Below are 24,837 nucleotides of genomic sequence, written 5' to 3'. Positions count from 1 at the left end.
CTGTAGGACATGCAGGACGCACAAGATAGACTACTGTAGGACATGCAGGACACACAAGATAGACTACTGTAGGACATGCAGGACACACAGGATAGGCTGGGACATGCTATCCTGGAAAATCCAGACCCTGATAATCTAGAAAGATTAAGGGTCTGGCTAAGAACAATGTAATGGCCCAACTCGAGGGGTGGCAGCAAGCATGCATTTGAAGATATCACTGCACGCAATTGGATAACACTAGACCATGTTTACTCTGAATTATTTCGGACTTCGACGCAATCGGATAACACTACGACCAATGTGTACTGTCCTCCAACGTTGCAGCGATGTCTTCATCAGTTTAGTTGGTTTCCCGGTGTCAAGTTGTCTAGGTGTTGCAATCAGTACAGCTCTGCCCAAACTTGAAAATGGCTTGTTCAACACATTAAGGATGCAAAGGGACAACTCAATTCCTTTTTGGTGTTTTTATTTTTCTTCCAGATGGTTCTGATGGCATTGGTAATATGTTGAAACAGTTGAATTGTTGCATAGAGTTGTATGAATTGAATGTCATAGGATTAGGGGCTATGGACTATGGAATAAGGAATAGGTTGATAACCTTAAAGATAAAACAGAAAATAAACATGCATTACTTTACACAATAAACAATGCATGGTAAAGCAACAAAGCAATGAACAAAGCACAAAGCAGCCCGAACAAAGCAACTCCTTACACATCTCAATTTCAATGTAATCTACTATATCACTTTATGCAATTACTTCCACTACCACATTATCTGCACTAAAGAAATACATATAGAATTAAACATATAATTTGTGTTAAGCACTCAATGCAACATACAGTTATAAATCATTCCAAACATTACATACCAGTTGCGTCTTTAGGGTTGCACAATGAGCGGTCTTTCTAGTTACCAGGTTCAGGAATCCGAGCAAAGGGGAGACCAAACTAACTCCAAACATTTTATGCCCATGCTTATCTCCAGCAGTGCTGACTAAATCGTATGCATTTGGGTTCTCTGCCCTCTTCAGGCCTGGAGTTGGAAAAGTTGTGGCTGTGCTCATGAATTGTGATTGTTGTCATATTATTGTTTATATGTGATTAGGTCATTCTCTTCTTTGACGAAACACCCGGAATGTTGGGGTAAAAGTAACGTCCATCATTGCTCTTTGCCAGAGTGTCTCGCAGAGACAATTCCATTGTGCTCTCGCGAGAACTCTGGATTTCCGGGGTAGGGACATGCAGGATACACAGGATAGGCTGGGACATGCAGCAGCAGGTGATTACAGGTCCTGAACAACTGTAGCTCCAGAAGAGATGATTTTCTGAGACCTGCACAACTGGCTCTAGGCTCCTCCCCCTCCTGTCACTCAGTTTACACAAGCTACTGTAGATTAACTGCCAGTTAAGCAGCCTGATAGATAAATATCTACTCAGTTATGCAGCCTGATAGACTGATAAATATCTACTCAGTTATGCAGCCTGATAGACTGATAAATATCTACTCAGTTAAGCAGCCTGATAGACTGATACATATCTGCGTAGTTGTCTTATTAACTGCCAGTTAAGCAGCCTCTCAGCTTCATATTTTGTCTGTTCACTTTTTCCAGACATCACCACGGCAGTCAGTCTGCTAAATGACTACATGTACTACTAAATGAAAATGTCTCCAAGACGGAAACCAGTCGCAGCAACATTGGCTGAGATTCAGTTTCGTTTCCTTTAGCACTTACATCACTTTCCTTTCTCACAGCACAGGCGTTGGGGGGAAGTTGCTGCAGAGGTATTTACTCCCTTACACCTTTATGGAGATATTTACTCCCTTACACCTTTATGGAGAGAGCAGACATGGCGTCCACAACCTCATCGATTGTGTCCAAACTGAACCTGGAAATGGAGCGGCAGCTGCTTCAACTCTTTCCCGGACCTGTCAGGCTGCACCTGCTTTTCCAAGCTAGTACGCATGGGTTTAGCTTACACAATCTGCAGGGTAAATTTGATAACACTGGGCAGTTTGTCATCATCGTGTATCTGAAGAGGGGTGAAGCAAGGGGAGCTTACCTCGGTAGAGGGAATTGGATTTATGGAAATAAGTTTCAAAAATGGTTTCTTTTCAATCTGACATCAAAACAAGCTACTTCAATCCCTTCTGAATCTGAGGCTGAGGCTGATCAGGGCCCATGGGAATATGGAAATGCCATGATTCTGAGGGAGGAACATATGAACAGGACCTTCTTTGATGTGCCGTTTTGTGTGGATTTCTCCTCTGATGAGATGTACAACACGGGCTGGGCAGAGGAGTCTGTAAACAACAGAGATGGATCACTCACAGAGGTGGAGATGTTCCGTGTTCAAGGTGAGAACTGAAGCCAGAACAGATCTAACTGTATCATTCTAGTCTGGTTGTTTATTTGAGTTTGTTTGTGTTTGTCATCTAACTGATTAGATGTTGGAGACGTGCTTCTCTATCCCTGGAGAGAGATGGTTTGGAAAGAAAGGTTGGCTGCAGACATTTATTAGGTTTAAACACAACACACACCAAACAGTTTGCATGAACACAACACACACCAAACAGTTTGCATGAACACAACACACACCAAACTGTTTGCATGAACCCAACACACACCAACCAGTTTGCACGAACACAACACACACACCAAACTGTTTGCATGAACACAACACACACACCAAACTGTTTGCATGAACCCAACACACCAACCAGTTTGCACGAACACAGCACACACCAATGTTATCTTTACCTGCCTGTTTGTGCTGCATCTGTCCATGTGTGCAGTACAAGAGAGGACCTCAGGGAGAACTTTGTGTCCCACAAGGTGATGAGCGACTCTTTGAACAGTGCACGGGTCCTTTTGCTGGGACCAGCAGGGACGGGAAAGTCCAGCTTCATCAACTCCATCAGGTCTGTCATGCTGAAGCGCATAACGCACATGTCTGTAAGCGGTGCAGGAGCACCAGATCACCTTAAGAAGGTATGCCGCAAGTCTGATGTTATTGCAGTCCATTAAGTATGAAAAAAGTAAAGATTGTGGGGGTCACATGGCGCAGTGATGATGTTTTATTGTATTTTAAGTTAATTGTACATTGACCTGTTTGTGTCCTGTTGCAGCTGAAGTCCATCAGCATCCAAGCAGAGATAGGGGGTCCTGCTACATCTCTGACACTGTGTGATGTCATGGCGCTAGGAGAGGACGAGGCGACTGGCCTGAGCGTCTCTGATGCACGTGCGGTCATTAAAGGACACGTGCCCGAGGGCTACAAGGTATGAGAACTCACCTGCACTCTGGAGTACGTGTGTGTAGTGTCTGGCGTGTTGTCATTAGGGTTTTGACCCGTGCTAACTGCAGTGGTGGAGGAAGTACTGAATCTCAGTACTTAAGTAAAAGTACAAATACACAGAGAAATATTTACTTTAGTAAAAGTAAAAGTACCACAATGACAACCCTACTTAAGTAAAAGTAAAAAGTACCTGCTTTTAAATGTACTTTAAGTATTAAAAGTAAAAGTATTTGGATAATGATTTATTCTCTTAATATCTATATTCTAAAAGAAAAAATAGTATGGGCTGTGGCATTTTAATTAGGCCTAAGCTAGTTTTAGGTTAGGCTATATTCGACTAGATAGTTTTAAGCTAATGCAATTGTGCTTACCATCTGTGGCCCAGTTTACATTCTGACCTACAATTCTAGAGACTGTAATTCTGGTTATCTACTAGGGTGATCTGCTGAGTATATCATTCAGCAAAACACGAGAGCCTGAAGTTTAACGGGGTAGACCAGGGAAACGTCGGGTGGATCGTAATGCCAATTCTGCTGATTGAACAGAAAAGTTGCTGAGAAAGGTGTCTTTATGATTAGGTTCAGTTTCACTTGCGCAGACGCACATAGACATTGAATGAGCGCTCACATTTCTACCCCCCCAATTGTAGGCTATGCCTCTTTATTTGATCACACACAATTAAGAAATATTTCCTAATCTGGAAAATGCTACGTTTTTTTCTGCCAGCGGTTCTATAATAGTCTACCATACATTTGTGGCGCAAATGATCAGACGTGTGACAGAAGCATGGGCATAGCCTGTAACTTCGCTGATCCGCGGATAGCAATCTCATCGGAGAGGAGGCCCTAGTGCTGAAGATAACAGACAGAGAAAGGCACAGAACACAGTTGCATGTCCAGTGTAGCCATGGGTCTGGTGAATATAGCCTACCGAATGCAGATGGCTACAAGCTCACGCTTTGCCTGGTCTAGACTATAAGCTTATGTTTCAAAGATTTAGAAGCTGGGCACGTAGCGCTCCAGAATCTGTGGTAGCAACCCCGCCCCCTGGTAAAACAAACGTGTTTGTCAGAGAGAAAAAAAATCTGATCATAAAATGTATCGTAAAAAGGAACGATGCTGTTGTAGAAATGTAGCGGAGTAAAAGTACAGATAATTGCTGTAAAATGTAACGAAGTAAAAGTCAAAAGTATGCACTATAAATTCTACTTAAGTAAAGTACAAATACGTGGAATATTTACTTAAGTACAGTAACGAAGTATTTGTACTTCGTTACATTCCACCACTGGCTATCTGTAGTGTCTACGTCTGTCTCCTCTCTCCAGTTCCAGCCAGGTACACCTTTCAGCAGCCAGTCCATTGGCTACAGGGCTGAACCGGGCATCAAGGATAAGATCCACGGTGGGCTCTTTTTCCTGGACGCACGCAAAGTCACCACATACAGCGATTATCTGCAGGAGAGGATGAGGATCCTCCAGGCTGAGCTCCATTACCTTGGTGGGTTGGCAGCAGATTGAATCAGAAAATTTGAAATCATGGAGAGTCATCGCACAGCAACATCATATGATGGTTACCAGGTATTACTTCTTTATGATGGTTACCCAGATGTTCCTTTGTGATTGTTTCCCAGATGTTCCACAGATAGTCCTGCTGACGCATGTTGACCAGGTGTGCCACGCTGTCCAGGAGGACGTGAAGTACGTCTACACCAGCCGCACCGTGAAGGACAAGGTAACACAACAGGAATGACTGTGGTTAAGGACAAGGTAACGCAACAGGAATGACTGTGTTTAAGGACAAGGTAACGCAACAGGAATGACTGTGTTTAAGGACAATGTAGCGTAACAGGAATGACTGTTTAAGGACAAGGTAACGCATCAGGAATGACTGTGTTTAAGGACAAGGTAACGCATCAGGAATGACTGTGTTTAAGGACAAGGTAACGCAACAGGAATGACTGTGTTTAAGGACAAGGTAGCAACAGAAATTACCGTGTTTAAGGACAAGGTTACGCAACAGGAATGACTGTGTTTAAGGACAAGGTAGTGTAACGGAATGGCACGGGTGTTTATGTAAATTCTTAAACCATTTACAAAAAAAGAAGGAACAAGCAGACCAGAGGCGGAAATTATTTGTTATTCATTTGGAATAAAAGTAGTCTGGAAGCAGCTGTGGGAATAAATAGTTGAATATAATAATTTATTATTAAAACAGATTAGTGCAACCGACACATAATATAGCTACAGCTACAACACAATTAGCAGCCAGGGATTTAGCTAAGGCTCCAGGAGAAAGCAGCGCTGCCTGTGAGAAAAAGGGGTGAAGTGTCAGCTACTCACCACTAGGGAACCTCGCAACACACGCAATGGCTGCAAAGGAGTCATCCTAGTGAGATAAAGGACAGATCAGTATAGAGAGCCTACAGGTTGAAAAAGAGGGATCTACCATACATCATAACAGAACACTGGAGGGAGCATTACCTGCCGCCATTCCCCCCCGTGAATGAGTTTGCACTAGAGCGCCATAGAGGGAAACATCCTGCAAGTGGAGGAGCAGAGCTGACTTAAATAGCCTCAATCTAACAAGCAATCAGCTCATCCCTCCCCCTAATCATGGTTGCCTGCTCGACTACGCTACTATGCAGGATTCCTCTACAGTAGCGTTACAGAAATGACTGTTTAAGGACACGGTAGCGTTACAGGAATGACTGTGTTTAAGGACACGGTAGTGCTACAGGAATGACTGTGTTTAAGGACACGGTAGTGCTACAGGAATGACTGTGTTTAAGGTCGTCGTGGGCAGCCGTGGCCTACTGGTTAGCACTTCGGACCTGTAACCGGAGGGTTGCCAGTTTGAACCCTGACCAGTAGGCACGGCTGAAGTGCCCTTTAGCAAGGCACCTAACCCCTCACTGCTCCCCGAGCGCCGCTGTTGATGCAGGCAGCTCACTGCGCCGGGATTAGTGTGTGCTTCACCTCACTGTGTGTACACTGTGTGCTGTGTGTGTTTCACTAATTCACGGATTGGGATAAATGCAGAGACCAAATTTCCCTCACGGGATCAAAAGAGTATATATACTTATACTTAAGGACACGGTAGCGTTACAGGAATGACGGTGTGTTGTCATACTAAAATTCTGGATTTGTTCAAGTCTCAGGCAGAATTAGCAGTCAGTCAGAAATCTCAGAGAGCTTTATTCACGGTACCGGAGACCTACGCCGTGTTGCTAACAGACAGTCTCAAGATACAGAGAAAAGCAGTATAAGTTCTTATACAGTAGAGCATGTCAAAGCTTACATCTCCATCTGTGGTGTGACAGTTATTCAATGATCACATCACCCCACTCATCAACATCAATCAAAAGGCTGTATCCCTTAACAACTGACATCTGTGGCATTTCTTTAAACTGACCTAATGGTTTTAAATTAAAGGAGAGGGACAGCTCCCTCTCAAGGCCCACTCTCTCAGCAGGTATTCACATCTCACCTTGTTAAAGGAATGCCACAGATGCTAGCCACGTAGCATCATCTCAAATTCTGCACATTTCCATGAATAACTTGCTCTCAAACAAGACCAGATTCAATCAATGATTCATTTGAATTTAAATATTTTAAATACTTTCACAGCAAAAATTATACATGCGGTTAATTTAGAGTATGTAGTTAATTTGATTACATTTTTTAATTGATTGACAGCCCTAGCCATTTTTATTGCATGAAATAAAAGAACCTGTTTTCAGATCAATCAAAAAAAACAAAGAACACATAAACAAAACCCCAATAAAAGAAACCCCAGCCCACCCCTTTGACACTTCCCTCACGTTGAAGTGCACACGTTTGTGCATTTTGCACTAGAACCAGCGCTCCTACATATGAACAATTCAACTGCAGACATAGAAGCTGCGGGCTGAGCGCAGCATATCAGTTATCTCGCGAACCAGCTTAGGCAACGTAATGATGTAGCCATGGCTAGTTGCTACCGACACAGACTGCTGTGTGATAAACTTACAGTCTTTTCGCAGGTAATGGCAACACACAGCAACACATTATCCCAAGCCATTCCACATCAAAGAACAGGCTATCAAAAGACAATAAACAAAGTCAGCTTTTGAAAGTACAGCTTGCCCTTCTCCCGTGATAGTCGAAGTATTTTGTGTCTGATCTGGTCGTGATGCACCCGTACGATGATCAGCCGGGGGGGTCGATTGGGGTCATTTGGTTTAGGCGCCAGGCTTCTATGAGCCCGATCAAAGATGGGCAGTTGATTTGACTGGATGGGCATTCCCAGGGTCTCGCTGAAAAAGTCCATAAATGCTGTCACCTGTGGTCCCTCAGTATCCTCCGGGATGCCTATCACTCGCAGGTTTTGGCGGCGGCTCCGAGACTCCAGATCCTCTCACATAGAGCATTTTGCTTAGCCAGTTTGGCACAGAGGCTTTCCAAAGTTGTTGTTCTCAAAATCAACTGCTCTCAGCGAGGTTTCAACATCATCCAGGCGGCCACCAATTGATAGTACAGTCGTTTGCAGAGTGTTGATAGAATTGTGTGTCTCTTCCCTGAACTTTTCAATTAGGCTAATCACGTTGGCTAATGTACAGTAGGTTCAGGATAGCCATCCCTGCTAGCGCTCTCCACGTTACCACCGTTGCCTTTACTCAGAGTTTCACGTTCAGGGGTGTTTCTCTTCGACTTTAGCATTTCACAAGAAATATGCAATGTAATAGCCTATCAAGACAAATTTGCAGTCGCAAAATATTAAGTTTGCATTAAATTATTGTCGAATGTTTTAGGAGCAGATCTGGGACGCGTCTACTCTCTATTCAAAGTTTTAGGAGCAGGTCTGGGACGCGTCTACTGTCTATCCATGCTCAGCAGCGCCCCATTCGGAGACCTCTTGGTGGCGGTGTGAGTGTGCTTTAGCACGGAGTGACCGCTGAACCATGGGTTAAAATTTGATCCCACAGTGTGATGCAAGGTAGCATAACATGAAAGACTGTGTTTGATGCAAGGTATCATTACAGAAATGACTAGATTAACAGGAATGACTGTGTTTGATGCAAGGTATCATTACAGGAATGACTAGATTAACAGGAATGACTGTGTTTGATGCAAGGTATCATTACAGGAATGACTGTGTTTGATGCAAGGTAGCATTGCAGGAATGACAGTGTTTGATGCAAGGTATCATTACAGGAATGACTAGATTAACAGGAATGACTGTGTTTGATGCAAGGTATCATTACAGGAATGATATCTTAACAGGAAAGACTGTGTTTGATGCAAGGTATCATTGCAGGAATGACTAGATTAACAGGAATGACTGTGTTTGATGCAAGATATCATTACAGGAATGACTGTGTTTGATGCAAGGTATCATTACAGGAATGATATCTTAACAGGAATGACTGTGTTTGATGCAAGGTATCATTACAGGAATGACTAGATTAACAGGAATGACTGTGTTTGATGCAAAGGTATCATTACAGGAATGACTACCTTAACAGGAATTACTGTGTTTGATGCAAGGTATCATTACAGTAATGACTGTGTTTGATGCAAGGTATCATTACAGGAATGACTAGATTAACAGGAATGACTGTGTTTGATGCAAGGTATCATTACAGGAATGACTGTGTTTGATGCAAGGTATCATTACAGGAATGACTGCGGTCACTCTGGGGTCAGTGTGTTTTGAATAAGTTCATAGGAATGACCAGAATAGAGTATGTCTGTGTTCCAAGAGGAAAATACTTCTTTGATGTACAAAAGTGTTCTCAAGCAGGTTTTTTCATGCAGGATGGTTCATTAGGAGCCAGTAGAAAAGTTACTATTTGAAATACAGGACGTGTTTTTTGTAGATCCATTTTGAATGCAGTTCTGTACTTTTCTGTTGTAGATGCAGAAAGCAGCAGAGTTTGTTGGCATTCCCGTGTCCTTTGTTCTCCCCGTGAGGAACTACGCTTCAGAGCTGTCCACCAACTGCAACACTGACATCCTGCTGCTGAGTGCAGTGCACAGCATCCTGCAGGCCGTGGATGACACCCTGGATGACCAGGGCGTCTGAGTCTGCAGTTCAGCAGATTAGCCAGAGGGGGCGCCACCACACGTGGATATACAGCAACACAATTAAATTTAAGTGATTTGAAGAATTGAAGACTTCAGATCTCATATTTTGAAATAAATAAAAACTAATTTGGTGTAAATGTTGTATTTGTGTAATTTATTTAATTGAAATGGTATGTTAAGACAACTTATAGGTCAAGAGAGACCAACACTAATAGTGGAAGGGATTGTTTTACTTTTGCTTACAAAGGCCTGACCTGTGTCTGACTGAGTTAAATAAAAGTAATTTACACAGTTTTAACTTTGCTCTCTCTCTAAACTGTTTAAACTGTTCTCTCTAAACTATTGCCCTTTTATGCTTTGTGTTTACTATTACTCTTCGTCATATTCAAATTTGCTCTGATGATATAATGTGTATTTTATATGTGGTCTCTTAATTTGGAATATGCCCGTCAACTCATTCAAATATCACACAGCAACCGTAGGATGACATTAGAAAAATGTGCAGTGGTCTTTCAATTTTTTCAGATCTGTATAGACAAGTAGAATAGGTTACATGCACTGACAGAGTAATTGGGGAGGAGTTCTATGGTTGATATCAGTCCCATTATGTTAATTACATCATATGCAGCCACATGGACCCTATACCGGCACCATGGTAACAGTGTGTATTTAGGCTAGACTCTATAATCGGCAGCACCATGGTAACAGTGTGTATTTAGGCTAGACTCTATAATCGGCAGCACCATGGTAACAGTGTGTATTTAGGCTAGAATCTATAATCTGCAGCACCATGGTAACTGTGTATTTAGGCTAGACTCTATAATCTGCAGCACCATGGTAACAGTGTGTATTTAGGCTAGACTCTATAATCTGCAGCACCATGGTAACAGTGTGTATTTAGGCTAGACTCTATAATCTGCAGCACCATGGTAACAGTGTGTATTTAGGCTAGACTATACCAGCACCATGGTAACAGTGTGCATTTAGGATAGACTATACCAGCACCATGGTAACAGTGTGTATTTAGGCTAGACTCTATAATCTGCAGCACCATAATAGTGTGTATTTAGGCTAGACTCTATAATCTGCAGCACCATGGTAACAGTGTGCATTTAGGCTAGACTCTACCAGCACTATGGTAACAGTGTGTATTTAGGCTAGACTCTATAATCTGCAGCACCATGGTAACAGTGTGCATTTAGGCTAGACTCTATAATCTGCAGCACCATGGTAACAGTGTGTATTTAGGCTAGACTCTATAATCTGCAGCACCATGGTAACAGTGTGTATTTAGGCTAGACTCTATAATCTGCAGCACCATGGTAACAGTGTGTATTTGGGCTAGACTCTATAATCTGCAGCACCATGGTAACAGTGTGTATTTAGGCTAGACTCTATAATCTGCAGCACCATGGTAACAGTGTGTATTTAGGCTAGACTATAATCTGCTAAATTAGTTGGAGTAGGAATGTGCATCACACTTCTGAGGAAATAATTGAACCTAGAATATACTACACTGCTGAACTCCATGTGTTACTCAATCCACATGTGTGCAGGAATACAATGGTTTTGCATCTAGAAATCTGGCAATGCACTTCTCTTCTGTTGGTTAGAAGGGCTTTATTGTGTGCCTTAGATAAATCATTCACATTCACTGAAAAAGTTCAAGCAGAACATTCTGATATGTGACGCATTGGTTTCTGTCATAGGCCTATGGTAGATGCTGTGCAGTTAACACATGTATATTCCTGCCTTATCTTATTGAAATCTGTAAGCAGCAGCAAGCAATCAATCGCACACAGAGTTATACTCTAACTGCACACGTGCATGAACGCACTATAACTACACACGTGCATGAACGCTCCATAACTATAACTACACACGTGCATGAACGCTCCATAACTGCACACGTGCATGAACGCACCATAACTGCACACGTGCATAAACGCACCATAACTATACATGTGCATGAACGCTCCATAACTATAACTGCACACATGCATGAACGCACCATAACTGCACACGTGCATGAACACACCATAACTGCACACGTGCATGAACGCACCATAACTGCACACATGCATGAACACACCATAACTGCACACGTGCATGAACGCTCCATAACTATAACTGCACACATGCATGAACGCACCATAGCTACACACGTGCATGAACACACCATAACTGCACACGTGCATGAACGCACCATAACTGCACACGTGCATGGTCAAGAGTAAAGCAGAGTTATCATTCTTTAGCAGACTGGGAGTGCAGATGGAAAGTTGTATTTGCGTGTTTGCTCCCTGTAGAGATGAAAAGATAACATGAGGAGTTATTATATCTCATTACATTTATATATCATTACATTTATATCTCATTACATTTATATCTCCATTACTTTTATAGCTCATTACATTTATAGCTCATTACATGTATCTCTTGGTAGGTAGCAGGTGCTCTTTAGAGAGACTTAGAGGAGGTCAGAGAAAACTATGTTGACCTCTACTAACTAGAGACTTAGAGGGGGTCAGAGAAAACTATGTTGACCTCTACTAACTAGAGACTTAGAGGGGGTCAGAGAAAACTATGTTGACCTATACTAACTAGAGACTTAGAGGGGGTCAGAGAAAACTATGTTGACCTATACTAACTAGAGACTTAGAGGAGGTCAGAGAAAACTATGTTGACCTATACAAACTAGAGACTTAGAGAGGGTCAGAGAAAACTATGTTGACCTATACTAACTAACAGCCTGGCAGTAGTGATGTACTATGATACAACAACTGTGATGTAACTGCCTATTTACAACGGCAAAAGTACTTTAGAGACACCCAATCGTGCAAAGCCCATACCCACAGACAGGCTACCCCCCCACACACACACTCAGAAGCACCCTCACCACCACAATCCAGGAAATCATGTTGGCTGCACTGTTTCTGTTTCAGCTCTGGTCTCGAGTTTCCTTTCTCTGCAAACCGTGTGGCTGGGGCATGAAAGACATCCTCTCAGCTGAACAACTTCTATTGACTGGAGATGTGTTCACAGTGTCTGCACTGGGTTTGGAAGGAGAGCGACAGCTACGTCTATTCAGTGGAGAAGTCTTCTATACAGTAGTGTCCGCACTGGGTTTGGAAGGAGAGCGACAGCTACAGAAACTCTTTCCTGAACCTGTCAACTCACCTGTTGCACTTGGTGAAGGGTTTTTGACTAACATTATGAGTAGAAGTCATTTTCTAAAACTGATTGTTCCGGTCCTTATTGATTGTGACTGGCTGAATCGCGTTCAAAGCCGTTGTAAAATGCAGCATAAACATACACCTTGACCGCATTTTGTTCTATATTACTGCGCTACCATAAGTTGATACAAAAGTTGAAGTAGCTGTGTCTCAACGTTGCTTGGCAACCATTCAGAGGAAATATCTTTCTTGCTGGAAGAATTATTATCAATGGATAAATCGTTACATTTCTCGTTGTATTACTGTGCCTTTACTTTATGAAACTTTGCCAGGTATTTATAGAAACAGTTTTGGAAAAGCAATAAGCAACTCGAGTTACACTGAATTTACTCCGCTAGCACGTCGTGCCTAACAACGCCCCTTGCTGTTCTACATTACATTACATTACATTACATTTGGCTGACGCATTTTTAGCCAAAGCGACTAACAACATGGTAAACAGTTTAAGTTTTAGAGCAATTCTCAACATTTTTAGGACAATTTAAAAAAACATTAGAGTACAATAAGAATAAGTGCATCAGTGAGTGCTGTTTTTTAACATTTACGTGTCAGTTTAAGACGGCTGGTGAGTGCTAGGATCAGCAAGACTTGTTGTAAGTGTTGCTATGAGAGGAGATGTTCTCTAAAGAGCTGGGTCTTCAGGAGTTTTTTGAAAATGGAGAGGGATGTCCCTGCCCTTGTAGGAACTGGCAGTTTGTTCCACCAGCGAGAAACAACAGATGAGAAAAGTTTGGATTGGCCTGAGCGTACTGGTGGTAGAGCTAGACGTCGTTTGTCTGAGGAGCGCAGCGGTCTGGAGGTAGCGTATGTCTGTAAGAGGGCATTCAAGTAGGTGGGAGCAGAACCGGAGACTACTTTGTAGGCAAGCATTAGAGCCTTGAATTTGATGCGGGCCGCCATAGGTAGCCAATGTAGCTGGATGAGTAGCGGGGTAACATGTGCCCTTTTGGGTTGGTTGTAGACCAGGCGCGCCGCCGCGTTCTGGATCATCTGAAGTGGTTTCACTGCGCAGGCTGGGAGACCTGTCAGGAGGGCGTTGCAGTAGTCGAGTCGTGAGATGACTATTGCCTGAAGCAGAAGTTGGGTAGCATCTTGAGTCAAGTAAGTCCTGATTTTCCGTATGTTGTAGAGTGCGAAACGGCATGACCGGGCGACTGAGGCAACATGATCTGAGAAGTTTAGTTGGTTGTCGAGAACAACTCCTAGATTTCTTGCAGTCCTGGTAGGTGAAACAGACAGAGAGTCAAATTTGATGTTGATGTCGTGGTGTATGGTAGGTTTAGCTGGGAGGACCAGCAGTTCAGTCTTTGAGAGGTTCAGCTGGAGGTGGTGTGCCTTCATCCATGTAGCTATGTCTGAGAGGCAATCCGAGATCCGTGCTGAAACCAAGGGGTCATCAGGTGGAAAGGACAGATAGAGCTGTGTGTCGTCTGCATAGCAGTGGTATGAGAAGCCATGCGAACGGATAATCTGTCCCAAGGAGGTGGTGTAGATCAGTGTTTTTCAACCACTGTGCCGGGGCACACTAGTGTGCCGTGAGAGATCATCAGGTGTGCCGCAGAAAATTACCCAAATGTCACTCACTGGTCCAGAAAAGCAACTGTTGCATCAAAGAATTTGTAACCACATGCTGTCATTGATTGTATGATTGCAATATTTGTTGTATGCAGGCATTGTACAATGGGAGCCCCATATCCAGTATTTACAGAATCATCACATATCCAGTTCATAACAACAATTAAATTAGATATAGTCACCTACAAATGAAACAAAGGGCGCTTGTTTTATTGAGCAGGTCTGGCATAGAAGCCATAATAAGGCCATATCTGTGTATTATTTGAAATTTTAGGCTATGGTATTTTTATTTTTTCTTCACACAGGATGTTAGTGTGCGTGGGACATTTTAAGTGTCAAAAGTGTGCCGTGGCACAAAAAAGGTTGAAAAACACTGGTGTAGATAGCAAAGAGAAGGGGGCCCAGCACTGAGCCCTGGGGGACCCCTGTGGTGAGATGGTGAGGTGCAGATAGCTGACCAAGCCATGATACGTTAAACGAGCGTCCTGTGAGGTAGGATTCAAACCAGGAGAGAGCAGAACCGGAGATTCCCATGTTAGCGAGTATAGAGAGAAGGATGCGGTGATTAACCGTGTCAAAGGCAGCCGATAAGTCAAGCAGAATGAGTACTGATGACCGAGCGGTCGCCCTGGCTTCTTTTAAGGCTTCTGTTACAGACAGCAGTGCCGTTTCGGTAGAGTGGCCGCTTTTGAACCCAGACTGATTTGGATCCAGAAGGTTGTTCTGTGAAAGGAAGTCAGAGACCTGTTTGGAGACTGCTCGTTCAATGCCTTTGGATAGGAAAGGCAGGAGTGAGACAGGGCGGTAGTTCTCGACTTGAGCAGGGTTGAGAGAAGCTTTCTTAAGTAACGGTGTTACCCGGGCCATTTTGAACGCTGTTGGAAATGTGCCGGAGGTTAGCGAGGCATTGATCACGTGTGTGATAGCTGGTGCGATGGTCGGGCTGATGGACTGAAGTAGGCTCGTAGGTATAGGGTCCAGCGAGCATGTGGTAGGACGGCTGCATGTCAGGAGTCTAGATACTTCATTCTCGGAGAGAGGCGTGAATGCTGAAAAAGATGATCCAGCAGTCCCTAGAGGTTGTAGGAGTGCGGTATCTGAGTCAGATGTGTTGAGTGGGCATGTTGAGAATTGACTGCTGATTGCCGCCACTTTGTTTGTAAAAAATGAGGCGAGGGTATCTGCAGTAAGGCTGGATGGAGGAGGAGGCAGCTGAGGGTTGAGTAGCGATTTGAAGGTTGAGAAAAGTTTTCGAGTGTCTGTAGCGCTGTTGATTTTGTCATTGTAGAAAGCCGTCTTAGCAGCAGTGATGCTGGCTGAGAAGGAGGTCAGGAGTGTCTGGTAGTTTTTGAGGTCGTCAGTTAGTTTGGATTTGTGCCATTTCCTCTCCGCGGCTCTGAGTTTGGTGCGCTGCGATCGGAGGGTATCATTTAGCCATGGATGAGAGTTTTTGGATCGAGCTGGCCTTGTGGTAAGAGGGCACAGCTCGTCTAGACACAAGCTCAGTGTGGAGCAGAGCGAGTCTGTGGCCTCATTAACCTCCAGAGAGGAGAAGGTGTTGAGTGGAGGTAGACCGGAGGCAATCAGTGTAACCTACGGCCTCTCGGGGCTGAGACTGATTTAGCATTGGCAGTGGTCCTTCCACTACGTGCCACAATCTCCGACTCGATGCCGCAGTGGTCCTTCTCTCTGAGGATTCTGAAGTAGCCTGGGGAGGGACGGGTGTGTGTTATGGAGGAGAGCAGAGCTGTGACACAACACTCACACACACCATCAGCCGCATCATGGCCAACAGGTGTGTGTGTGTGCAGGTGTGTGTTATGGAGGAGAGCAGAGCTGTGACACAACACTCACACACACCATCAGCTGCATCATAGCCAACAGGTGTGTGTGTGTGGGTGTGAATTCTAATACACTCATACATACTCAGCTGCACGTGTCTAAGAATGAGCAAAAGTTAAATACACACACACACCAAGACTGTCGATGTGCACAGATCCACAAAGCTTAGCACACAGAAGACATCATGAGTTGAGCATCTACACATGACACACGTGCTGCACTCAGCCACTAGGGGGCACAGTGACACTATGACTTACAGTAACCTTGCCCTAGGAGGTGACATCATGTTGCATGTTCCTAGCCTTGACTTATGAGGTGAATATTTATACATGTTCCTGGCCTTGCATTATGAGGTGAAATATTTATACATGTTCCTAGTCTTGCCTTATGAGGTGTTATAATTATACATGTTCCTGGTCTTGCCTTATGAGGTGAATATTTATACATGTTCCTGGCCTTGCATTATGAGGTGAATATTTATACATGTTCCTGGTCTTGCCTTATGAGGTGTTATAATTATACATGTTCCTGCTAGTCTTGCCTTATGAGTCGTATTTATACAGGTCTCACAAAATTAGAATATCGTGGAAGTCTATTGCCCTGCCCAGACAGAGATTAAAGGCTCAGGAGACAATTACAGTGTTTTGTACTTTTCCATGTTCCTGGCCTTGCCTTATGAAGTGTTAGAATTATACATGTTCCTGGCCTTGCCTTATGAGGTGAAATATTTATACATGTTCCTGGCCTTGCCTTATGAGGTGTTATAATTATACATGTTCCTGACCTTGCCTTATGAGGTGTTATAATTATACATGTTCCTGACCTTGCCTTATGAAGTGTTAGAATTATACATGTTCCTGACCTTGCCTTATGAAGTGTTAGAATTATACATGTTCCTGGCCTATCTTTGTGTGCTTGTACATGCAGCCTTTGCCTCTTTGTGCATCACAGGCAGAAACCTCCAGTGCTCGGGCTTTACCCAGAGTCCTGCACTCACCCTCTCAGGCCCTACCCAGTCCTGCACTCCCCCTCCGGTACTCGGGCCCTACCCAGAGTCCTGCACTCACCCTTGTCTCCCCAGTCAGAGTTCCAGGAGTTGGCAGCCAACCAGTAGGGGGTGCTGTTCTCCTGGCCCCAGCCCAGGATCTTGATGGCATGGCCCCCCAACATGCTCCCAGTGACGTGCTGGTACACACCTGCCGATCACACACACACACACACACACACACACACACACACCAGGCAGTGGTCAGTACACACACACACACATACCAGGCAGTGGACAGTACACACACACACATACACTTGACAAGCACACACACAGACACTCAGTCACATTTTCACTGCAGACACCTACTGACTGCACACACAGTGTGTGTGTATGTATGTGTGTGCGTGTGTGTGTGCGTGTGTGTGTGTGTGTATGAATGTGCGTGTGTGTGTGTGTGTGTATGTATGTGCGCGTGTGTGTATGTATGTGCGTGCGTGCGTGCGTGCGTGCGTGCGTGCGTGTACCTGTCTTGTAGAGCAGGAAGTCCTCATAGACACTGAAGGCTGCCTCCACCGGCCCGTTCTTATAGATCTCCATCATGATCTGGCTCTGGTCTGAGGGGACGCCGTACGAGTCCTTACCTGGGAGAGCAGAGAGCAGGAGAGAGATCAGACATCATAGATACTTTACACACTTTACACACACAATACACTTTACACACACAACACACACACAACCTGGGAGAGCAGAGCAGGATAATTTACACACTTTACACACCACATTACACACAACCTGGGAGAGCAGACATCAGGTACTTTACACACCACACACACACAATACACTTTACACACCACACACACAACCTGGGAGACCAGAGCGCAGGAGAGAGATGAGACATCATAGATACTTTACACACTTTACAGACAAACCAGACAAACCGAGACAGACAAACCAAATCCATCGTGTGTGAACACGGAAGAGAGAGAGTCGCACAGAGAGAGTCGCACAGACCTGACAGCGAGCTAGCTAAGTTACAAAGTACATGAGGACTTAAGGACTAAATGAGGACTAAAGTTTACGCCAATTTGTGCGAAAATGGTCACCTCATCTATCATCGCTGAAATCAAAGGTGAACTTAGATCGATTGAACAGCTTATCTCCGTTCTACTCCAGAGGCAATCTGATCTCGGCGCACGGCTTACCTCTTTAGAGGGTCCACTCTCCAGTCCTTCAACAACGGACACCCCAGCCCTGCTCCCTGGCTGTTCCACATGGTCTACTGTGGTCCGAGGCACAAATCGACGCTCCTCTCCTCCTTTTCCTATCTCTGCCCGTCAGGATGGCGACGGCCCAGAGTTGAACTTGTCCAACTCTTTTGCTCCTCTAGCAGTACATCCAACATCGCCTCCGCCAGGAGTGAATAAAGCCTGTAATGGAGGCCATAAAGGTACTTCCAAAAAGAATCAGGTCTCCGAGCTATGATCCCAGTGGTTTCCCTTCATCTCTCGACAAACGGCCCCAACTCTGTCCTTCATCTCCTGAATCACCAGTAGCCGCTGCCTCACCTGAAGGCCACCTTCCTGGCAATGGTCTGTCTGGCCCTCGGGCTGAAACACTGCATCCACCACTCGGCGCCAGTTCGCCCTCAGCTGCTGTCGGTGGTCTCCAAATCTGCACTTCATCTCCTGACAGTAACATTTCGGCAGCACCGACAGCCCCATATGTCCATCACTCTCCCGACACTGGTCTGTCTGGCCCGGGGTCTGCACCGCCAAACTCCTCAGGCGCCGACGCAACTTCCACCAAATACAGCCACCTACTACGATAGTAAAGTGCGCTGCAAGCCTGAAATTCTCGTTGTTTGTGATTCCATTATAAGACCGGGTGCAATCACCTATTGTCTATCTGGAGGTAGAGTTAATGACATAATTAAACTAATCCCCTCTCTCCTTGACTGGCATCCGACTGTAAACATTGTCATCACACACGTGGGAACGAATGACGTCATGGACAGAAATTCCATCAGACTCCAAGCAGAGCTCGAGTATCTATGCTGCACTATTGAAAGCTTGGGGAAACGTTGTATCGTGTCTGGCCCTATTCCGTTCATTTGTAGAGAGTCTGAACGCTTTAGCAGACTTTACAGTCTTCATAATTGGCTCAAGAACTTTTGCCATGCTGCTGGACATGACTTTATCTCAAACTTTGATATTTTCTGGACTAATCCCAGTTTGTACAGGGCAGATGGTGTACATCCAAACAAAAAAGGAACTCAACAGTTAACCATCAACTTTATTCAGTTCATAGCCTTTAGCACACTCTGACATACATTCAGTCATATGCACATGTCAAGCTTTGTGGGTCCTGCTTCTGTATGCTCTGTCTCTCATGGCCATGAGATGACAAAGCCTACCTCTTTTCATTTTGGCTCTAGGCCTACTGAACTGTACAACTCCAATTCCACATCCCCCCTTCAGATGGCACTCTTTAATGATAGATCTCTTTCAAATAAAACATTTGTAGTTAATGATCTCATTACTTCTCTTTTTTTAAAGTATATATTTTTTGGCCTTTTTATGCCTTTAATGATAGTGAAAGTGGAGAGTGACAGGAAGCGAATGGGAGAGAGAGCAGGGTCGCCGGCGTACAGTGCAGGTGCCCCAGCCTGTTGCGCCACAGCTGGGGCCACAATCTCATTACTACTCATAAGCTAAATGGTATGTTCTTCACTGAAACCTGGCTGGATTCTACAGGCAGTAAGGAACTGGTATCTGCTAGACAACAAGTACCAAAACATGATTAATTCATAGATTTCACATGTAAAATACATTTTATACAACCCCACCCCCACCTTGCCTGTTCATAATTCTGAGAAATTCTTGAATTGTGTGCATGTGTGCGTGTACATGTTTATGTTTATGTTTATGTGTGTGTGTGTGTGTGTGTGTGCATGCTTAAGTGTGTGCCTGTGTATGTGCCTGTGTGTGTGCATGTGCATGCATGCGTACATATGTCTACTGTGTGAGTATGTGTCATACGTATGATTACTGTGTATGTGTGTGCGTGTGTATCTGTTTATGCACATGTGTGCATATGGAATGGGTTAACATGACTCCTGGAGGCAAACATACGCAAAAAATTGGTCATCCTAGGCCCTACGGTTCTCAAGATATTCACAGAAAACTCTGTTGGTGTACGGTCACTAAATGTACACATAAATTAATTTATTGTATGGCCCCCCATGAATGAAAGTCCATGAAATTTGGCATGCTTTCGGAGGGTGTCATAATGATCCTACACTTTACATTTCGTGCAGTTTTGACCATGTCAGCCAGAGATATTGTGATTAAAACACCTAATTTTTTGCTTTTTAATTTTTAACTAGGTGGCGCTATTTAAGCAATATAGCACGAGTGAGAGTGGGGTTGGTCATGGATATTCCCACGGGTGTTGTTCGGCCGTAGCCACGAGGCCGGAGGCAGCAGCTTCTACCTCTGCAGCAAATTCAACACAGCCTAATCTTGTGCAGATGTTTGATGCCCAAAGGAAATGGGGTAATTCTGACACCAGGTCCAAAAAAGTTGATCTTGCCATAGTTGAGATGATTGCCACAGACAACCAGCCATTTACAGTTGTCTCTGGTGTTGGTTTTAAAAGGTTGGTGACATTGCTGGAGCCCAGATACACCCTCAAAACAGAAAAGAACTATCGCACTGACCTCTTTGAAGATGTTCACACAAAAGTAGAAAGCAAAATCAAGCAGCTGGTCACGTTAGAAAATGCAGGCCCCTATGTGGCATTTACAACAGATTGTTGGTCTGGTGACACAGAATCCTTAATGAGCCTGACTTGTCATTTCATTGACAGTGACTGGGAAAGGAAACAAATTGTCCTCAATGTCAAAGCCATGCATGAGTACCCGATCTCAGCTGCAGTGGTCACACACTTCAGCTGGTCATAAATGATGGGATCAACAGCCAGCGAGCAGTGATGGACATTGTTGCAAAATTAAAATCTTCTACTACCCATTTTAACCATTCAATACTGGCCAAACAGCGTTTAAAGGACATTCAACAAGAGCTTGACCTCCCTCAGCACAGAATAATCCAGTCGGTGCCAACACGCTGGAACTCCACTCTTCACATGTTGGAGAGCATGCTGGAACAGAAACGGGCACTTACAGTATATGCAGGGGAACATGGAAAGGTGTCAATCTTAACAGCAGATCAGTGGACTCTTGTGGGCAATTTGATTGACACACTGAGCCCGCTTGAACAGGTTACACAGGAAATGAGCAGATCAGACTCCTCCATATCGTGCATAATTCCCAGCATTAACGTCCTAAAAATGCTTCTTGAAGTTGAGGGTGCAAAAGCAAGGGGCATCAAAACACTCCGTGACACCATGCTGGACAGTTTAAAGGCAAGGTTTGAAAAAGCAGATGAGACCAAATGCTTGGTCCTCGTAACACTGCTAGATCCACGTTACAGGGGTCATGCCTTGGCACCAGGCACACTGAGCAATGCAAAAGACTGGGTGAAGGATGAGCATGCCACTCTGTCTGAGGCAAAGAAACAGAAAAGGGCTTCCTCAGAAGATCAAGGCCCGGATCCAAAACGGATAAGGGTGGAGGAAGAAGAGGAGGAAGATGCTAGTCCATCTGACATGGTTGAAAAGATGTATGCCAACCTTCTGGGGGCACACGGACCAACCTCTGTGGAGACTGAAGATGAGGAGGAGCAGCTTTTCAATCAGCAGCTAGATCAATATCTACGGGAGCCGTTGACTGACAGACAGACGGGCCAACCACTTGCATGGTGGAAACAAAATGCATCCCGTTTGCACCTTCTGGCACCACTCGCCAGAAAATGTCTCAGTCCACCCCCCTCCTCTGTTCCCAGTGAGAGGGTATTCAGCGAGGTCAGCCAGATCTATGACAAAAAGAGGAATAGGCTGACGGGAGAAAATGCAGAGCGTCTCTGTTTCCTCCATTACAACCTGCAGCTCCTAAACTGGGAGTACTAAGAACTTTCAGTAAGGGGCATGTTATGCACAGTTCTGTTTTGGTTGTTTGTTGTTCAGTGTTGCTGTTTACATTTTCCTGCACTTTATTATGCTGCTTACTTGTTTCTACTGTGCAATAGTGTAATTATTTTATTTATGCTTAAATATTTTTTTTCAGAATTTTAATTATGCTTGAATATTTATTTTCAGTATTTTCAGCATTGAACTTTTTTTTACTTGTTCTACCTCACATGTTTTTTATATTTGTTAAATATTGTTTATCTACTTGTTCAACCTTACCTATTTTTACTATTTGTCAATATTGTTTTTTAAAGTTCAATAAATGTTCCCTTTTAAATTTGGACTTGTAACATTTGTTATCATCATTGTGTCATTTTTATGATGTAAATTGAGGGAGCAAAAGCAGTATCGGCTCCAAATATCGGCTTAAGAAAATCGGCAGCCCATATCGGTCATCGGCTAAGGCTGATGAAAAAAAATCGGTATCGGCATCGGCACTAAAAAATCCATATCGGTCGAACCCTATATTGCACCAATGAGAATCAATTCTACTTCTAGCAAACGCAAAGCCCCCTGGAGGAATGCTGAGAGGGTTAAAGCATTAAAAAGAACTTGCCGCAAAGCCAAACGCAAATGGCGTAAAACCAAATTGCAGGCTGACTTCATTCATTTCAAGAACCAGCTGTGTCAATATAATAAAGAAATGAAAATGTCCCGACAGCAGTACTTCTCTCAGCTCATTGCGGAACATTCGAACAACTCAAAAATATTATTTAATACCATTCATAGGCTTGTCAACCCCCCTCGAATGATTCCTTCAGAACTCCGCTCGCATAAAAAGTGTAAAGAATTTGCAACTTATTTTAATGAATATAATCACAACTATTGGGCTCATTCTATTCGCGTCATCAATGTTCGCGGCGCCATTTTGTTGATATACCGGTACAATAGATTGACAGCTGTCAACTGACAACCACAATAGCGTCAGCAAAGGCTCCGCCTTAACTATCTTTGGCGTCGGTATCCAGTATTTCTATATACCATTTTTTCACAATGGTATATTGTGCAATTTATGGCTGTTGCAGCAACAGTAATAAACACCCAGGAATTCATTTTTATTCCATACCGAAAAATAGAAAATTGGAAGGAAAGGAGACCGAGGAGTTGAGCCAGCGCAGGAGAGACTTGTGGCTAGCCAGAATTAACAGGCGAAACTTTGAGCCAACTCCTCACACCAAAGTCTGTTCCCACCATTCCCACATGAATTTGCATTTTCTGCAATTCATTATGCAATTTAATATTGCAATTTGCAATAATATCCATCAAATTGTATTTTAATCTGCAAAGTGACAATGCAATCCTAAAAATCAATTTGAATAATTTTGGTTAAAAAATAGAATAAACATGGATTGAATTGCATTCCATTTTGCCATGGTACTTAAGTCTCAAAATTCAAATGGCAATTCATTTTGCATTTCAATTGTCAATATTCAGTTTCATCATTTAACTGTCAATTCGTTTTGCAATTTAATATTTAAAGTGCAATGTAGGATTGCATTTTGAAAACATATTTGGAAAAACTTTGGAAAAACTTTTTCAAAAAAATTTGGAAAACATTTTGGATTATTTTGGCCAAAATGTGGAAAAACTTTTTCAAAACAATTTGGAAAACATTTTGGATTATTTTGGGCAAAACCTTTTGAAATTGTTTTGAGGCATTTTATTCAAATGGAAAAGAAATAGCGCCCCCTGTGATTGCATTGCACTTTGGCCACGCTTTTTGTGTTGCAAAATTCAAATGGCCATTCAATCTGCCAAACGCATTGCAATCTGTCAGTCTCCCCGTCACTCTTCAAGGCGGGAACAACGTCACTTCCGTGTTTACGTCTTACCCAGTTAGCGTTTGCAATGGAAGAGTTTGCAGCGGCACTAAGGTCTCTGGCCGATGATGTAGAACACCACCGTGTCAACGAGTCTGACACAACGGACAGATTACTGACAATGGACGACAGAGTGGGCGATCTAGCCCTACTTGTCCGATTTGATGTCAACCTGGTCCGTTCAAAGTTTTCTGAGGCCTTACAGCTAATGGGCACTAGCCATAGGGTAGGGAGACCTTCTGTGGATATACCACTGGAGGGAAATAGAGGGTTACCTCTCCTATGGGCTTAAGGTGAGGGAGATCGCGGAGCTCTTTGGAGTTCACAGGTCGACAATCCATAGAAAAATGAAAGCAAATGGACTCAGGTGAGTTATAGAGACACCGTATATGTGTATAAATGGTTATTACTGTGATTGTAGTATTTTTTAGTACAATTGCGTAATGTCTCGCTATATTAATTTAGATTTAAATGTCGGCTATGTGCTGGCGGGTGCATAAGTAGGTGTCAAACCTACTGCAAGGAATATAAAGAGCTGCAAGTCAGCTGTGTGTGCACATGTTTTTTATGTTTTAGGATGTGTGTGAGTGTAGAGGGTGGATTTCAGTATCTGGCTGCTACCCTAATGCAACCGGTGTAGTATATAATGCCCTACTTTCATTTGCCTGTGTGTGTGTGTGTGTGCAGCATGGCAGGTCACTGTCTGGCAATACTTGTCAGCTAGTCATAAAATGAAAATGTCAGTGGAGGCATACTGTACGTTTTTATTTGGACTGTAGAAGTAGTGCAACAATGGAACATTAATCAAGAATTCATTATTTTTTAAAATGTGTCAGCCAGGTACTCCAATATGACAGAAACACAGCTGGATACTCTGGTTTTGGAGATCTACAGGATCCATGGGTGTGGATACCGCATGTTGCGCTT

General features: G+C 43.7%; 2 protein-coding genes, 1 long non-coding RNA gene and 1 pseudogene across 3 annotated transcripts; 2 read left to right on the top strand and 2 right to left on the bottom strand.

Annotated features, from left to right (window-relative positions):
• Positions 1-449: 449 nt before the first annotated feature.
• Positions 450-1,345, bottom strand: LOC143110090 (uncharacterized). Its single transcript, XR_012984056.1, has 2 exons — positions 870-1,345; positions 450-598 (listed from the first exon to the last, which is right to left on the bottom strand). It is a non-coding gene; the product is annotated as an uncharacterized LOC143110090 (long non-coding RNA).
• Positions 1,346-1,656: 311 nt separating this feature from the next.
• On the top strand, positions 1,657-9,498 carry LOC143110084 (interferon-induced protein 44-like). Its single transcript, XM_076272910.1, has 7 exons — positions 1,657-2,356; positions 2,447-2,498; positions 2,795-2,990; positions 3,128-3,280; positions 4,622-4,793; positions 4,927-5,027; positions 9,192-9,498. Exons 1-7 carry the CDS (start codon positions 1,834-1,836, stop codon positions 9,357-9,359), a joined length of 1,365 nt encoding a protein of 454 aa, XP_076129025.1. The 5' UTR covers positions 1,657-1,833; the 3' UTR covers positions 9,360-9,498.
• A 6,257-nt stretch (positions 9,499-15,755) lies between these two features.
• Positions 15,756-18,726, bottom strand: LOC143110246 (cathepsin B-like). The gene is made up of 4 exons (XM_076273135.1): positions 18,582-18,726; positions 17,530-17,646; positions 17,082-17,210; positions 15,756-15,880 (listed from the first exon to the last, which is right to left on the bottom strand). The coding sequence occupies exons 1-4, from the start codon at positions 18,724-18,726 to the stop codon at positions 15,756-15,758; spliced, it is 516 nt and encodes a 171-aa protein (XP_076129250.1).
• Positions 18,727-20,534: 1,808 nt separating this feature from the next.
• LOC143110245 (zinc finger BED domain-containing protein 4-like) lies at positions 20,535-22,030 on the top strand (annotated as a pseudogene).
• Positions 22,031-24,837: the final 2,807 nt, after the last annotated feature.

This window comes from Alosa pseudoharengus, unplaced genomic scaffold (genome assembly GCF_046254945.1).
Source record: "Alosa pseudoharengus isolate Yale_2024_CS ecotype anadromous, Long Island Sound unplaced genomic scaffold, YU_APseudo_1.1 YU_APseudo_1.1_scf_7, whole genome shotgun sequence".
Classification (NCBI taxonomy): domain Eukaryota; kingdom Metazoa; phylum Chordata; class Actinopteri; order Clupeiformes; family Clupeidae; genus Alosa; species Alosa pseudoharengus.
The sequence above is the reverse complement of the archived record's forward strand: the minus strand, read 5'-3'. Positions and strand labels throughout refer to the sequence as shown.

Bases quoted from the DNA above. Each gene is read 5' to 3' on its own strand.
- LOC143110084 (XM_076272910.1), top strand. From the start codon at position 1,834: ATGGAGAGAGCAGACATGGCGTCCACAACCTCATCGATTGTGTCCAAA. The intron at 2,357-2,446 runs GTGAGAACTGAA...CTAACTGATTAG, and splicing joins GGAGATGTTCCGTGTTCAAG to ATGTTGGAGACGTGCTTCTC. The intron at 5,028-9,191 runs GTAACACAACAG...TTTCTGTTGTAG, and splicing joins GCCGCACCGTGAAGGACAAG to ATGCAGAAAGCAGCAGAGTT.
- LOC143110246 (XM_076273135.1), bottom strand. From the start codon at position 18,726: ATGGGGCTGTCGGTGCTGCCGAAATGTTACTGTCAGGAGATGAAGTGC. The intron at 17,211-17,529 runs GTACACGCACGC...TGTGATCGGCAG, and splicing joins CTTCCTGCTCTACAAGACAG to GTGTGTACCAGCACGTCACT. The intron at 15,881-17,081 runs GTGAGTGCAGGA...GTCCCTCCCCAG, and splicing joins CTCTGACTGGGGAGACAAGG to GCTACTTCAGAATCCTCAGA.